The sequence below is a fragment of the Notamacropus eugenii genome, chromosome 4 (assembly GCF_028372415.1).
Source record: "Notamacropus eugenii isolate mMacEug1 chromosome 4, mMacEug1.pri_v2, whole genome shotgun sequence".
In the NCBI taxonomy this organism is placed as follows: domain Eukaryota; kingdom Metazoa; phylum Chordata; class Mammalia; order Diprotodontia; family Macropodidae; genus Notamacropus; species Notamacropus eugenii.
The window spans coordinates 433,476,455-433,492,472 of NC_092875.1; the positions used below are offsets into that span (position 1 = coordinate 433,476,455).

Below are 16,018 nucleotides of genomic sequence, written 5' to 3' on the forward strand. Positions count from 1 at the left end.
TTGCTATGTGCCAGGCACTGCGCTAAACAAAAGACAGTCCTTCCCCTCAAGTAGCTTACAAATTAAGGGGGGAGTCCACATGCAAACAAATATATACAAAACAAGCTATATGCTGGATAAATAGGAAATGATTAACTGAGGGAAGGCCCTGGAATTAGGAGTGGTTGGGGAAGGTTTCCCATAAAGGTAGGATTTTAGTTGGGACTTAAAAGATGCAAGATGTATGAAGGTCAAAAATTAGACTTTTTAAAAAAAAAATTTTTCCTTTTAGCAATATGGTAGGATGCTGCAACTCCCTCCCCCAGATCCCACCCCATGGTACTTGGTACTCAAGTTTTTCTCTTCCTTTTTCCTCTCTTCCCTTTAAGATGACTGCCCACACTTTGTTTTTGGAATAGGACAGATGAAGGCTCAACTAGTCCTAAAGAATTTATGGGGAATGCAATGGAAAACTGGCCACTCCCTCCCCCAGATCCCACCCCATGATGGATCTCAGGGACAAGGAAGACAAAATACTAATTTTGAAGTTAAGATCTGAAGCGTTGAGTGGAACAATAGGAGAGATCAAAAAAGAGAGGGAGTGAGAACTGAAGAGCTGGGTGGTGTTTGGCAAAATTTGAAGATTAGCATCTCCTTCCCAGACAGGAAGCCAGCAATGATGCTCCCAATCATTCACTCCAGCTTAAGAGAGCCAGGGACTCATTGAGTTTCATCTTCTATGCCATTGTGGCTTCTCTGATGTCTTCAGTAGTTGTCATCTGCTTCACTAGCCGCCCTCAAAACCTGCCCTGTCCTTATCATGCTTCTCTCACCCAAGAAAAAAATGATTCTATACATACCTGGAGAAGAAAGAGAAATATTCACTGATTAAACAAAATAAATTTTAAGTGCATTCCTATCTTAATGGTAAGAAAAATATTTTTCTTCTAGAAACGTATTCTTACAACAATATTGCTGTGGCTGTATACAACGTTCTTTTGGTTCTGCTTATTTTGTGCATCATTATTTCCAGACTTCACGACCATCTCTCTTTCTACTATGCAATGCTGCCTTTCACTGATGACTAGATGTCCATTGAAAAAGCATACACTTAGGGAGAAAGAGAAATTTGGGAATCATAGTGATGGTATGTAGAACTATGGGAAGCTAGTGATTTCCTCACAAGAGTGTAAAGAAAGGAGGGAAGAGGGACGAGCGCAGAGCCTTAAAGGACAGCTATGTTACTGGGCTGGGAGATAGATGATGAGTCTGCAAAGGAGACTGAGGAATATTCAGACCAATAGGAGTAATGAATGAATGAATAAAAATAGATGAAAAAACATTTATTGAGAATATACTAGGTGCTAAGCCTAGGATAAAAATGTAAAGGCAAAGATATTCCCTGCCCTCAAGGAACTTGTATTTTAATAGCAGAGACAAAACAATCTCTGAGAAGTACTGACTTAGGAGGAAGTCTTTGGAATGGAAAATAGGTTGACACAACCTATCCGAGTACAAAGGCGGAATTGATTTGATCAGGGTTTATGGTTCCAGAACCAAGGTGAGGTGGTTGTTTAGAAGTTTCTTGAGGAAGTGAAGAGGAAGGTGTGAAGTGAAATATGTCAGGGCTTTCCTGGAAGTGTTCTAGGGGAGGTAGTAGTGGAACCCCAGGGTAAGCAATCTTCCAGAATATTGTCTCTGAAGTAGGTCACAAAGGAGTTGGTGAGGAGGGTTGTAAAGATGTCGGTGGGGGAAGAAAGAGGGCAGCAGAACCAAGAGAAAGCAGTGGCATGGAAATCAAGGGAGGAGAGTCCAGAAGGACCTGATTGATAACATCCAAAGCTGCAGAGAGGGTTAAGGATCATAAGGACCAAGAAAAGGCCATTAAGAATTAGCAATTAGGAGGAGAGCCTGGTAACTTTGGAAAGAGCATTTTCAGGTGAATCACCCACTAGGAAACTAGATCGCCAGACTTTGAGAAGTGAATAGGAAATAAGGAAATGGATTTTGTTGGTTTGTCCTTCATCTTGAAAGAGGACCGGGGACTTCAGGAGAGTGGTTTCTTGATTTGCAAGTGAATTGGATTTAAGTGAGGCAGGCAGATCCCATGCAAAGTCATCAGCTCTACTCTCTTCTAGAGAGTTATGTGTCATGTTCATCAAGGTCATAATTAAAGTCATGGGAGAGAATGAAATTGCCAAGGGAAAGAGAATAGAACAGGGGTTCTGAACCTGTGGTCCCCGAACCCCCAAAGGGTGTGTGTAAACTTGGGTGAGGAAAATTACATCCTTATTTCAATATACTTGTTTCCTATGTAATCCTATACAATTTATTCTATACAATTAAAAATATTATTCTGAATAATTTCCTAGGCTTCAACACATTGCCAAAAGAGTCCAATGATACAAAAGGTAGAAACAACAACCACAACAACCAAAACCTGCTGTGGATGGACAAGAGGGGAAGGCTCAAGATGGAACCCTTACAGAACAACATTTAAGGTGTGAGAACAGAAAGACAGGATAGTACAGCACTTTAATAATCAAGAGAGAGATTTTGAAGAAGGTATTCTGGGCTGGCCTAACCTGGGCTCATCCTCTGGTAGTTTATGTTCAGTAATGGAACAAAATAAGGTTGTTCAACAGGTAATAAAAGATTTATGTAGTTATAGTGGTAGAAAGATATACAAGGATAGGATAGACACCTATGACATTAAATCCAGGGGCCAAGCAACAGACTCCTCCAGCTCCTTGTGAATATTTTGACACACGTGATAAATGACATTAACAGTAGGAGCCCCTAGTTCCCTAAACCAACCAAGTTTCAGTCAATGTCTTAATATCATTTAAAGAAAAACTAGCTTATCCTGAATGGGAGATGTGTTGTCGTTCAATTTTTTCAGTCATGTCCAACTCTCCATGACCCCATTTGGGATTTTCTTGGCAGAGATATTAAAATGGTTTGCCATTTTCTTCTCCAGTTCATTTTTTGGATTAGGAAACTAAGGTAAACAGGGTTAAGTGACTTGGCTAGGGTCACATAGCTAGTGAGTGTTTGAGGCCAGATTTGAGCTCAGGAAGATGAGCCTGGCTCTCTATCCTCCTAGCTGCCCCTAGAATGGGAGGTGGGGTGTGGGAAAGGTTAAGATATTGCTCCTTCTCCTGAGGGAATGGGAATTAGTGTATAATTCCACTGAACAGATCAAGGAGGTTGAGAAATTATTTTGCAAACCACGTTCTATCTCCTCCTGATTTTCAGTACATAAATAGTAGGTGATCCAAAGGGCGATGGAAAGCTGTGCAAGTAGGAGGCAGCAGGTTTTCATACTTGGTGCCTGTACTAAAAGGGAGTGATCTCAACCTCCAATAGAAACAGTTGCACAGTGCATAGAAACCCAGCAATTCACAATATCTATGTTGTGTTTTATATTTAATTTATTTTGTTAAACATTTCCCAATTACATTTTAATGTAGTTCTGCAGCACCCAGGAGTTTGGAGGGTCTTGAGAGCCATGAATTTGGCACCCCTGCTTTAAGGGATAGTCATTTAAGTTAATGTATGATAAAAAGAGGAAGTAGGTCCATCATGTGGCAAGAACAAGAGATAAAAGACAGACAGTCCAAGTGCTCCTCGAATAGCCAGACCTAGAGGAGCATCTCTAGAGCTCTAAATGAGTTCTCTGGTCTTTATAGAAGAACATGGATAAGAACTGCATAGTAAGAGAAGTCATGGATGGGTTGCAATCTTCACCAAAGGAGGAACTATTACATTGATGAGATTACAGACCTATTGAAGTTGATGTTACATGGGACATGCAGTCATATAGGGAAAAATTTGGCCCCAGGATGTAAGAAAATCACATTTAATAATACAGCAAAACTTTTAAAACCATATGTTTAAAAGAAAGTCAATACCTTTATGATAAAATATTGATAACACTTAAAAATTCAGAGAAGAGGAATGCAAAGTAGCAATGGCTGTTTTTAAATTTGGCACAATGGCTGTAAGGTTTGAAGAAACACAATAGCTTAAGATGACAGAACTAAGAAATAAGTGGTTTTCTTTAGGGCATCATTATGTAGCATATTGAACATCGTTGATATGGATTGTAAAGTCACTCAATTTTTATCAAATTTCATCTCCCTTCTAAGCTAAATATTCTAAATCAGATATTCTTCAATATTTCAAAAGATTCATGATCTCATTTTCTTTCATCAGTGCCTTACTATAATTTATTGATGCCTTCATGATCTTCGGGAGTTTCTGTGCCTCCCCCCAAAAAAATGGTGGACAACTTTTTAGTGATGAGCCTCTTTGAACCCAGGATGATCTATGGAAAACAGGTTAGTAATATCATCTGGCCTATCGTCTAAGCTTTTATTCTTCTCAACACTTTACTAGTACTTTTAAGAATTCAAACTGATTTTCACACCCCAATGAGGCCTTAGAATAGGACTTTAATAAGGACAACTGGATAAAGTGAAACACTTTTCTTTGGTTACTAAGACCATTTCTTTGAATTTTGAAGAATAATACTAACAGTTACCATTTATATAGCACCTACTATGTGCCAGGCACTATGCTAAGCGCTTTACACCTTTTACCTCATTTCATCCTCACAACAACCCTGGGAAATTGGTGGTTTTATTATTTTACAGATGAGGAAACTGAAGCAAGCAGAGGTTCTGACTTGCAAAGCAGATGTTAATACCTCTCTCTTCCCAGTTTTGATTCCTTGGTGAGTCAGTTCACCTTTATATTACCCTTTTTTCTTGTTCCCTAATTCTATTGCTGATCACACCAAATAACGATCCTGGGTTATTCCCAACATCTGTTGCTAAGTGAAACTGGAGGAAATCATGAAACCATATTGTTGGGCGCTTTCTGAATGAACTCTGGCTAATCTCACTTGGGCCCTCACTGCAACAAGGCAATCCTGATGTCACCCTAATGATTCCCCATCTGGCTCACCATAGAAGCTGTTCCAAACCTATTTTGTTCTCAAGCCTCCCATGATACCTCCTTTGCTCACTCTCTGAGCTTAGGACCTTGTTTCATACTTCACCAGAAAAAAAATTAGGTCATTGGATGAGAACCTTCTCTTCACCTCATCTCTTATCCCTCTGACACATTCCCCCATTATCTCCTTCACTACATTCTCTGATGAAGATGTGACTCTTCTGTGCGGATATTTTCTCCTTTATGGGTTTTCATAAGAATGTTCTCTCATGGTTTTCTTCTTTTCTCTCTGATTGCTCCTTCTCAATCTCCTTTGCTGGTTCTTCATTCAAGATCATGCCCACCAACTGTGGGTGTCCGCAAAGGCTCTGCTCTATTATCTCTTCTCTTTTCTCTTTATGGTGTCTCACTGGGCAAACCAGCCTAGCTGATGTCACAGGGCACCCTGAAGAGGAGATAGGGGAAATAGTATATGCCAGGCAAGGAGAACCATTACCACTGCTACTGTGACTACCAACTCTCCTTGGACTCTGATGGGGATAGTCCAGGAAAGGAACAAGGGAATAAAGATTTTTAAAATACGAAGTGCTTTCTATAATTAGTATCTCCTTTGAACTTCACAATGTTGCAAGGTAGATACTATCATTATCCTTATTTTATGTTTGAGGAAACTGAAGCAAAGGTTAAGGGACTTGCCCAGGGTCACACAGCTAGTGTCTGAGGTTGCATTTGAACTCAGCTCTTCCTGACTTTTAGGTCCAGTCCTCTATCTATTCTGCCAGCATCTGTCCTTGAGTCCAAGAACCTTGGGAACAGCAATGTCCCCCAAACCACCAGACCTGCTTCCATCACAGTCATAGCTGATGGGAGAAATCATCATGTAGAAGGGGCCTAGCATCTTCATCACCATCAGTAACAACTGATGACTCATGGCCACCAATAGCAGATGAGAACAAGAGCCCCAGTAGAGGTAAAATGCCTGAAATCACTGGTCTTGCTTCCAGTCCAGGCTTCAAGGCCATCATCTGGGGAGGAAGCTCCTATGGAGCAATAATGACCTATGCTGTTTCTCCTGTTCTTGCTCAAAACCTTGGAGATTCAAATTCAAGTCCAAACTGAGTATTAAATGAAACAAATTTAATAATATTTAATGATCCATCTCCACCAGCTACCAACCAAGTGCTACACACAAGGCAGATAAGTTGCCTGACACCAACAAGAGACACTGAGAGACAAGAGTTCAAGAGAAACCAAACCACCACTGCCATCTTTCCCACCATCTTGCTTTAGACCTTGTCCAGATGTCCAGAGCCCTGGACCCAGAAGCCAAGAATTCTTGGAATACCAATCCTTCTAGCTCAGTGTCTGTAGTTATCATCCTAGGAAGCAACCCATGGGGGATGTAGCATTTATCAATTGATATGATTTTATCAGTGGAAATGACATTAAAGGAGGCATTAACATCTGCTTTGCTGTGCCCCCTAAGGACTGTGGGAGCTTTCCATCTTACTTACGCCTGAAATCTTCTATGTGTGCGTCTCTCCCAATAGCTTTAAGAACAAGGACTATCTTATAATTCTCTTTGCATCCTCAACGCTTAACAGTTCTATGCATATAGTAAACACCTAATATATGCTTCATTCATTCATCTGCTTGGTGATCATCTTACCATCTCCCACTGGGATCAAATATCATCTTTATGCTGATGTTTCCCAGGTCCATAAATTCAGCCCTAGACTCTCTCCAGTTCCACATCACTAACTGCCTATTAGACATTTTGAACTAAATATCCTATGAATACTTGGCATCATAATCAAAACTCTATCTTTTCCCACCAACTCATCCCTCTTCCCACCTCTCAATTGTTACTTAGAGCACCACCATTCCTCCACTCACCCAGGTTCTCACTCTGTGTAATTCTCAACTCCTTACTCTCCTTCACCCCACACATCCAAATAATTGCCCTATCTTTTCTTTTCTTTACATCTCACGTAATTGCCTTCTATTCACTCACATAGCTACCATCCTAGCTCAAGCCCTCATCACCTCTCACCTTCTAAATGGACTCCCTGCCTCGTCTCTCCTTATTCTGAACCATACAATTGCTGAAGAGATTTTCCTGAAGCATAGGACTACATCACAGCTCTACTCAATATAACTCCCAAAGCTCCCTATTACTGATAGGATCCAATATACATTCCTTTCGTATTTAAAACTTCATACAAGCTCAGTCTTTTCTAGTTCTCTGGTCTTTTAATACATTAGACCCTTCTGTACTCTCCATGGTCCAGTCATACTGGCCTATTGGCTGTTTTTTTTTTTTTTCTGCACAGAGTGCCCCACCTTCTATCTCCATGCTCTTGCCTGGAATGCTCTCCCTCCTTAACTCCCCTTCTTCGAATTTCTGGTTTCCTTTAAGCCCCAAGTCAAATGCCAGCTCCTTAAGGGGGCCTCTCTCTCTAACTAATGATACCTTCCTTCTATGTATCTTCTATATATCCTCAACTCTTTGCACAGTCAGTACTACATAAGTTCTTAACAAATACTTGAATGATTAATTACAAAACATAAGTCTCTCCATGTTAGAAGTATTCTTTCAATAAGATGACTTGTAACGTGTTTTGAAAATAAACAAGTTATGTGTGGAGAAGAAAAAATGAATTTAGCTAATAACTGTTCATCTCAAAAAAAAATGGCATGAAAGCCATTTATTTCAATTTAAAAGTTATGGAGTGGACATAGGATTTCCACAGCAGGCAGATTCTAGTGCTGAATTTGCTGCTTCATTGTGTATCCTGGCAGGTTATTCTCTTTCATCTGAAAAAAACTTGAAACCCAATACCTTTCTCCTCAGAACACTGTGAAGGTTAGTAAGTAGCTGTCATAGGTCTGGGACTTTTAAGAGAAAGTAGATAAACAAGAAAGGAGATATTTTCATATTATTATTTGAATAATGATAATATTATTAATGTATGTTCTACAACAGAAACAAAGATGGTGTTGATCGTGGGAAATAATCAGGAGTTCTGCAGCATTGATAATATGGAAGGAAGGTGTTAGATGCCCTTTGATACACTTTACGTGTAAGCAAAAATGAAGAAAATCTCAAATCATTTGACATATATCCACAGAATCAACAGACCTGATGTTGAGAACATACAAAATATTTACCTAAGGATACAATAACTTCTATTAGAAAGGTGCTGTGCTACAGAACTTGGGGAAACTTTGGGTAGCTTGAGGGTTAACTATAAAAGCAAATTCAAAATTGAACAGCAAATTGTAAAATGTAAGCCCAAAATATGTTAATTATTTAATATTAAAAAAATTGCCACAGTAAACACATTACAAGCTATGGCATCTGGTCAGACTTGTAGGCAGCCCCCATTCACAGGGATTTCTTTACAAAATAAAATGACTAACAAAAACTGGCATCTACCATATTCGAGATTTGATGGAGGGGGATGGAGGAGGGGAAGAGCTAAGATCTGAAAAGCATGTAAAATTGGGTGCTCAGTTCATTTTAAGGGCAAATCCAAGCCAAAGCCATTCTGGGGTCTTTTTAGTCTGTAAACAGAAAAAGAACTGAGCATCTAATTTTTGAAGTTCTTCTGGCTTTTCTTTTTGACCTTTGGTATTTGTATGTATTGACACTCTCTAAACCATTGTACAAAAACACCTTGAAGTGTCAGGCTTTAAAAATGAGTCTTCTTTTCTCTTTCTCCTGTGCAGCTTGGATTATCTTGGCCTTGTCAAAATACATTCTCTAGTTAGAGCTTGGAAATATTTCCCTCCTGGCTCCCAAGTATTGATTTTTCAACACTCAGTTCTGTCCGTCAGCTGAAGAGGTGAAAGGTGAAAGTTCATCTAGCACTGCTTGGCTTTACCTTCCTATTAATGTCATGCCCTTTCCACATTTGATCAGATTATGTGATCACCAATCATACTGGGCCGTTATTGTGCCTACTTTACCCATACAAAAGCATTTAAATCATCGTTGGATGCTAACACAATTCATTCCAGCCACCCTTGGCATTTGAAGAGTCAAAGTTGTTGTGATGAGCTTCTTTTAAGCTTACCTAATTGTCACAGAAAATTATAATGTTACATTATATCCAATTCAAAGTGTCCTGTCTTCTTATCTGAAAATTGAAAGAAAAGGATTACATTTGCTGCTTGCTCTCTAAACCTCTGGAAGCAGTAATGACCTATTTTGCTATTCTCACACTTGCTCAAAACCAATTATGCTCTTTTACCTTGGGGATTCGAATTCAAGTCCTAACTTAGTGTTAAATGAAATGAATTTAATGATCTTAGCTTACTCCCACAGGAGAGTGGCCCAGGTTACCAAATCTAACAATGTATAATTTGGGGGCAATTAACAGGATGCTTATGAGCCTGTGAAGGCAGATAGAACGACACTGAGCACCACTGCTCTGCCCAGGCCACAGGCGTTTCTGGGTTTTTGCCGGGGCGGCCTTTCTTCACTTCATCTTATCATGCTTCTGACAGCGTCCAGGAGGGAATTTGCTCTCTAATGTCTTTTCTGATCAAAGTCTTGCCTTTCTTGAACATGATTTTTTAGATTCATTGGGAAATAAATGACTTATATTTGAGTAAAGTATAGGTTTTGTTTTGGTTTTGAAAAGCAAAAAAAAAAAAAAAAGTAACAAAATCAGCATAAAATGTCATTTGAAAAAGATGTAAGAAGAGTGAATAAAATAGCCAGCCTAAACAGACAGTACAGGCAAGGTGTTTTCCAGTACAATTCAGTTTTATTTCACACACATATATACACAGGGACATTTAGTACACAGAGCATCTATTACATGGAATCTGGCAGACATCTCAGCTCACTTGTGACCCACAGCAACTCAATCCCACATTTTCATACAGGTGTCCCATCATGTCATCTTTTGCTTGTAAACTGCCAATGAAGCCACAGATGTCTCTACATTTACCAGGACAAGTCCAAATACAGTACTAACAAATCAATAAAACACTAAAAGCTTACACTGGAGTGACAATACTAAATTTGCCATGGTGCTGAGAGATCTAAGCTGGAATGAAGTTTGGGACCATGGCTGCCAAAGTGGTGAAGAGGTTTGTGTTTAACTAATAGGCCAATTTTAGTTCAGTGGCTGCATATGTCTAACAGCTAACATCACTCCACTCCAGGGGCCTGGTAACAGAACCTGCTCCTGGCCCATAGTTCTGATGGACTGCTTGGACAGAGACTATGAGAGATGGAAAGATGTTGCACTTTGACTCATGTAGCTTTCCCAATTTATTTCAAATCTTCTCTATGCCACAACTGTATTTGGAAGAAATGAAAGGAGGCTATTGTCTTGTCCTGTGTCCTTTCTTGTGAAGTATTTAAATGGTTTATTTAAAAGAAACATAGGCAGGTTACTCATTTTAAGATACACTTTTACAATATCATCCCCAAATGTTTTTGTACATTTTTAGAACACGTTAGTTCTATTTTAGATTCAGAAAATGAACAGGGACATGCTCCTTCCAAGAACATGGCTTGGTGTTCATGGCTTAGGTAGCCAACTGGAAAACAAATAAAGTGCACCTTTTAGTTTTTCTTCATAATTCTCTATCTAAATTGAGAACTACAGCATATTCATCAAATAAAGATTATGCTGTATAGTTCTTTACTTCTTCCTTGGAAACTACACATATAGTCTTTATAAATACAATATTCATGCATGTGGCATAAATTCACTTTAAAAAAACATTCACACTACAGAATTTGACCACCAGGGAATACTACAGCTTTGCCACAGTTAGAAATAATACACTTTACAGCAATATGAGAGAAACATTCCTAATGGTTTTAATTTCTTTTTCTGTCCTTTAAAAACTCACTTCAGTAAAACAACAGATGTGTTGCTCCTAAACTGTGATCCTATTTTTTCATATATTACATAAACTCTCTCTTGAAAAATCAATGCTTTTTAAATTTAGAAGCAATCACTTGCTTTCTTCCTTTATTACCACTTTTGGTTTCTCTGTGAGTTCCATATTTTCTTTTTCTCTAATCATTTACTTACAGAACATTTTCTTTTCGTGAGTTTTCAGACAAAATGGTTACTATCCCCTACCCCACAAATCCTTAAACCAACAAAACTATACATATGTCAATGTTTGTTAGGAATAATTTATACAAAATATTATTTTAAGGATTTCTTTCCTTACTGTGTGCATGAACTAGCATAATTTGACAAACTGATATGTAAGCAGAAAAAAACTGAACACCTAAAGTTAACACTGAAGAAAAAAAATCCTTCTTTGGATATATGTTCAAGCAAATTTATGGAAATATAAATCATTCACCCTTCATATGTTTTTCAGAATTTTGTGCCATATTTTCTAATTACCTAGGATATTTTCATTTTGGCAAACAAAACCTCAATCAATGGTTTTTGACAGCTGGATTCAACATTAGAATTATTAGCATGACAACTGACATGCCACAAATATAGTTTCCTACCTTTTGATTCATAGATTTGAAAAGCTCTTTCTCAGGGAAAAAAAAAAAAACGTACCTCCAGTATATATACAGATAAGAATGATCTTCTTAGATTTTGTTTTTTATTGTGCAAAATTGAAGCTATTGTTACATGGAATGGATTCCTTTTTTGTCTAGATTACAAGAAGCAATGGATTTGAAAAACCAAATTATTTCATGAATACGCTTTCACTTGAACATTATAGAAGGGCATGTGCCTACAAGAGGCAGTTTTGTGTTGAAAATTTCTTCATATACATTCTCACTTTTCTCAAACCAGTTAGATCCTTAAAAAGGAAGGTAACTGACAAGGCATAGGACACTGGAACAAGTAGTCACCCAGTGATCACCTGAAGAAAGTACATGTAAATGTAGAAACTTTTTGGTAAATAGTAGTATATGTGTTAAGAAACCCAAAGGAAATTATGTTGATAATTAGGACGGCCATATTACCTCAACATCCAATATCAAAGCTACTAGATTCTACTGTATGTCAGAGCTTGGGCTTAAATTCCTGAAAACGCTGATCTAGTCAGGGAGTACAATCACAGTGTTTATTGATTTTCCAGCTTCTGCTGCACCAAGCAACAAGAACTTTCCCAATAACTGCCTTCTTTTCCCTCCCACCAATGGCAGGGAAAAGCCATGTGGTGACCAAATAACCACACACTATTGAGCTGGTATGTATACGCCTCTGAATCCATAGTTGACACAAAGGGGATTCTGCCCTATAGAAAGAACCATGCACAAGTTTTGCTCTCTTGGCTGATCCCACTGGATGACTTCGATAGGCACTGATGTGGGTAAATCGAGTATAAGTAAGGATGGAGAAGTATAGGCTTACAGAGAATTTTAAAAACAAAAATTATAATAACAGAGACATTAATTCTAGACCATAAATCGATGCTCCTTTCCATCATGGGCCATAAGAATAACATTGCGATTTGACGTCCAGATCAGCCGGGCCAATCTGAGTGCATTATGTGATCCAGGGGATGCAGGCTGGACAGGGGGCACCTGGTAAGTTTTAATACAACGAAGCTGGGGTGCGGAGTTCAGCATGCCAATACTTCCCAACAATGATGTATTCATCTGGAACAAGAGAGACAAAAATGACTTCATTATGTACCTTTAAAAATATTTTTCTTTAATAAGGTCAAAATCGGTATTAAACAGTATTCATTCAACTACCCATTCTCAAAATGGATATTCATCATCTTCAGATAGTTTACTTTCTTAAATCCTGAAGAATTTGATATACAATATCTGAACTAGTGCTAATCATGTTTTTTTGGGAAAAAGGACAATTTTTTCTTTGACATAACATTTATGAATTCCTGAATTCTCTGTTAATATTTGATTAGGAACTCACCGGAACCATAGGTGCTGATATTATATGCAAGAAAGACTTGCATTTGAAAATAATACATGTGCTTGAAAATATTTATCTTCTTGTTTGATATCAAAGGTAATACAATCCCATTTTAACATCCCATGTATGGATGGGAGATATCTTGCTGTAAAAGAACCTATAAAGCAGTGTGTTCTTCTACCGATTCAAATGCCTCAAAAAAAATTTTTTTATTTTGTAAGCAACAAACAATAAATACAATAAGGTCTTATATTTCCTAAAACAAAACAAAACAAAACAAAAAAACAACCAAACAAAAACCCACTGTATAGTTTGTGAATTATGTCTACAGGAACAAGGACTCAGTAGAATGGAAGAACACAGTAGGAAGATGCTGATTCAGATATACAACCCATTCTCCCTTAGGTCTCACTCAGTCCTTAGGCTCTTGTCTCCCTTTAAATTAAACTGAGAGATCTTAACCAGCATTTCAGCACTGTTATCGATCGCTCATCTGTAGTTTCCATGTCAGATAAAGAAAATACAAGGCTTGGAAGCTTTATAGGACGCATTTTACCAGGCAGTAAATCAAGTTTGGGCGCAATATTTGTTTTCAAAAAAACTTAAAATTTCTCTTATCAATCCATGAAAATTAGTAAGGAAATGTTAAATTGTGAATTATACACTTGGGACACATTATTAACAAGTTAAAAAATTAAATTCCAAAAGTATATTGGAGTAAGAGTTATCTAAGCAATTGTAATCTAGCTAACTCCATCTCTGAAGCACTTTTCTGAAGAGCTTTTCTTTGAAGTTGTTCAGCGCACACTGCTAATGCTATGAGGAGCACCCTGAAAGTCAGAAAGAAAATTTCAGAAAGGGTTTTTCCCCCTTATAATACCTTTCATTTTCAGTTCTTTTCTTCAGTAAAATTTCCATCTCAATATATTAGATTCTTGGGATTTGTACGTCTCAACCACATATGTAAAATGTGACACACAAAACCTTGGCAAATCTTAGAACATTTAAGATGTGTTATTGATGATATCATGTTCTGAATTCTGATCAGTACAAAATATAAGCCATTACTTTTTCTGGCCCTTCTCAGCAGCAGAATGGTGTCAGAGAGCGTAAATCACCGCGTCTCTAGCAGGGAGCATGCAAGCAGCACTGACATTTTCACAATTTAAATCATCTTGAGTAATAACCCTTTTAAGATGACTAATGTTACTGATTTTCCTGCATTAATAATAGTGCCGAATACAACACAGAGGTGAACAAAATCACTAGTGTATGAGGTCACATTTTAAAACCAAATGTATGGTTATGTTAACTCTTTCTGCTAAAGTTAGCCTGAGATTTAGCATATTTCAAACTATATAGTACCAAAGTCTTGATTCCCTCAATGTTTTAAAATTATTTTCAAAGATTTAATGAAATTTAAAAATAAATCCCTCAATGCTTTCTGAAGATTCCCAAATAGTTTACACAAGGTTAATATTTCAAAGACTTTACAGTTACAAGAAGTAACTACACTTAATAACTCAATCCTCATTATATTATATATTATATTATATATACTCTGATCAAATGACCCAGAAAATTAATGGTTAAAAATTAACTGACATTAAAAAGCATATTGCATTTTTTAAAAATATAATTTTTAGTTGATAAAGGCAAATTGTCCTTTTTCATGGATTTTCTATGAAAACATAAATACATGAACCTCATACTGTGCTTATGAGTCCCAGCAGTAGCCAAATGCTCTGGTACTTCCTTCATGCAAGAGAAGGGTTAATCATGCAAGAGAAGTCCATAAAGGCTAGGGTGATATTATGGCTAAAGGTAGAAGGCAGAATGAAGGGGATAGGAGAGGAATTCTCTCTAAGGATGCCACAGAAAGTAAAAGATTTAGGAAATGCTCAGTATGGGTATCTGGGTACCTCTCATCAACTCATGGCATGGCTCTGATTTATTACTTCATTGACTACTCCTCAGTGCTGCAAGAGAAATTCTGCAAGTCACAATTAAAACAATACGCTCAAATAAGTTAAAACTACAGAAATTCATTGAATTATAGAGCTGGAAGATACCTTAGAGAACACTCATGCTATAGTAACTAAAATATTTCACTCCTCTTTTCAAATTTGGGATCAATTCAATAAGGGATGTATTTTGGTTTTGTCAAAGAATCCAAGGTTTCAACCATTTATTATTAAATTTCAAGATCTTTCTTGACCAATGGACAATATACTATGCCAAAATGCATGACTTCCTTGAATGAACCAGTGAAGTTACAGGTTTATTTAAAATGGTGAGCTGAAGAGAAATTTAAATGGAAAAGTTCTACACATAATAACACAAGACACAGATAATATAAAATAATGGCTAATCTGAACATCATCAGCACACAGATACTAATACAAACTCATAAACAAAAACTCTCACCCTCCCTACTATTGTTCCTTACCCAACTCTGTGGTCAATGGCTTGAGGCTATGCTCAGGGTAGGAGAAAGGAATTGCTATATTTCTGAAGATCATTCAAAAAGCCAAGATTTACTATGTGGATGGCTAAAAGCTAGTAATTATTTTCAAATTATACTTTAGGTATCTCAGAAAACAATGAAAGGCCCCATCTTCATTCTTCAGTGCCCACGTATACTAAACTGGGTAAGTTAATGGAACATAAATGACCTATTACTGCCTATTACTTACTAAAGTAAGAAATGAAATGTGCAAATGATGAAAAAATGCCATTTTGGTTACATTTCAACTTTTTTTCTTTTTTAAATCTTAACCAGAGCTATAACAGATAACCACATAGACAAATTTCAATTTAATTTCCTTTCAGAACACTTGTCTGCTCACTGATGGAGGCATTTCTGAATAGTGAAACCATCAAAATGCAAGAAATATGAAATAAGCTTTAATATTATTTTCAATATTAGTACACTTCTGTATCTCTCTCTAAGCTTCTCTCTTACCTACACATCTATATCATTAAAACTAAATATCTAAATAAATCAGTAAGGCATATTTGAAGGATTTCTAGGTTCTCACACTGCAATATATATATAACACAGCTTCTGGGAGTCTCCTCAAATAAAAGATCTTCAAGATACCTATCGGCAGTAGTTTTAATACATTTTCTTGATAAAATGGAAATTACTCTTAGTAGTGTTATTTCCTTCCATTTCCTTTGAAGCA

General features: G+C 37.3%; 1 protein-coding gene and 1 long non-coding RNA gene across 7 annotated transcripts in view; one reads left to right on the top strand and one right to left on the bottom strand.

Annotated features, from left to right (window-relative positions):
• The first annotated feature begins 1,719 nt into the window (after positions 1 to 1,719).
• Positions 1,720 to 16,018, top strand: part of LOC140501893 (uncharacterized) — a 40,113-nt gene continuing 25,814 nt past the window's right edge. For 2 of the 3 annotated variants that reach the window (XR_011966403.1, XR_011966405.1), the window contains exons 1-3: positions 1,720 to 1,918; positions 2,352 to 2,480; positions 4,198 to 4,322. This is a non-coding gene — a long non-coding RNA (uncharacterized lncRNA). Of the gene's footprint in view, positions 1,919 to 2,351; positions 2,481 to 4,197; positions 4,323 to 8,670; positions 9,043 to 16,018 lie in introns of those variants that run through there. The other variant, XR_011966404.1, reaches the window with a different exon arrangement.
• Positions 9,694 to 16,018, bottom strand: part of WDR7 (WD repeat domain 7) — a 462,625-nt gene continuing 456,300 nt past the window's right edge. For all 4 annotated transcript variants that reach the window (XM_072605972.1, XM_072605969.1, XM_072605971.1 and 1 more), the window contains one exon: positions 9,694 to 12,550. In XM_072605972.1, the coding sequence (XP_072462073.1) occupies positions 12,347 to 12,550 (204 nt within the window). In that variant the 3' untranslated portion in view covers positions 9,694 to 12,346. The remainder of the gene's footprint in view (positions 12,551 to 16,018) is intronic.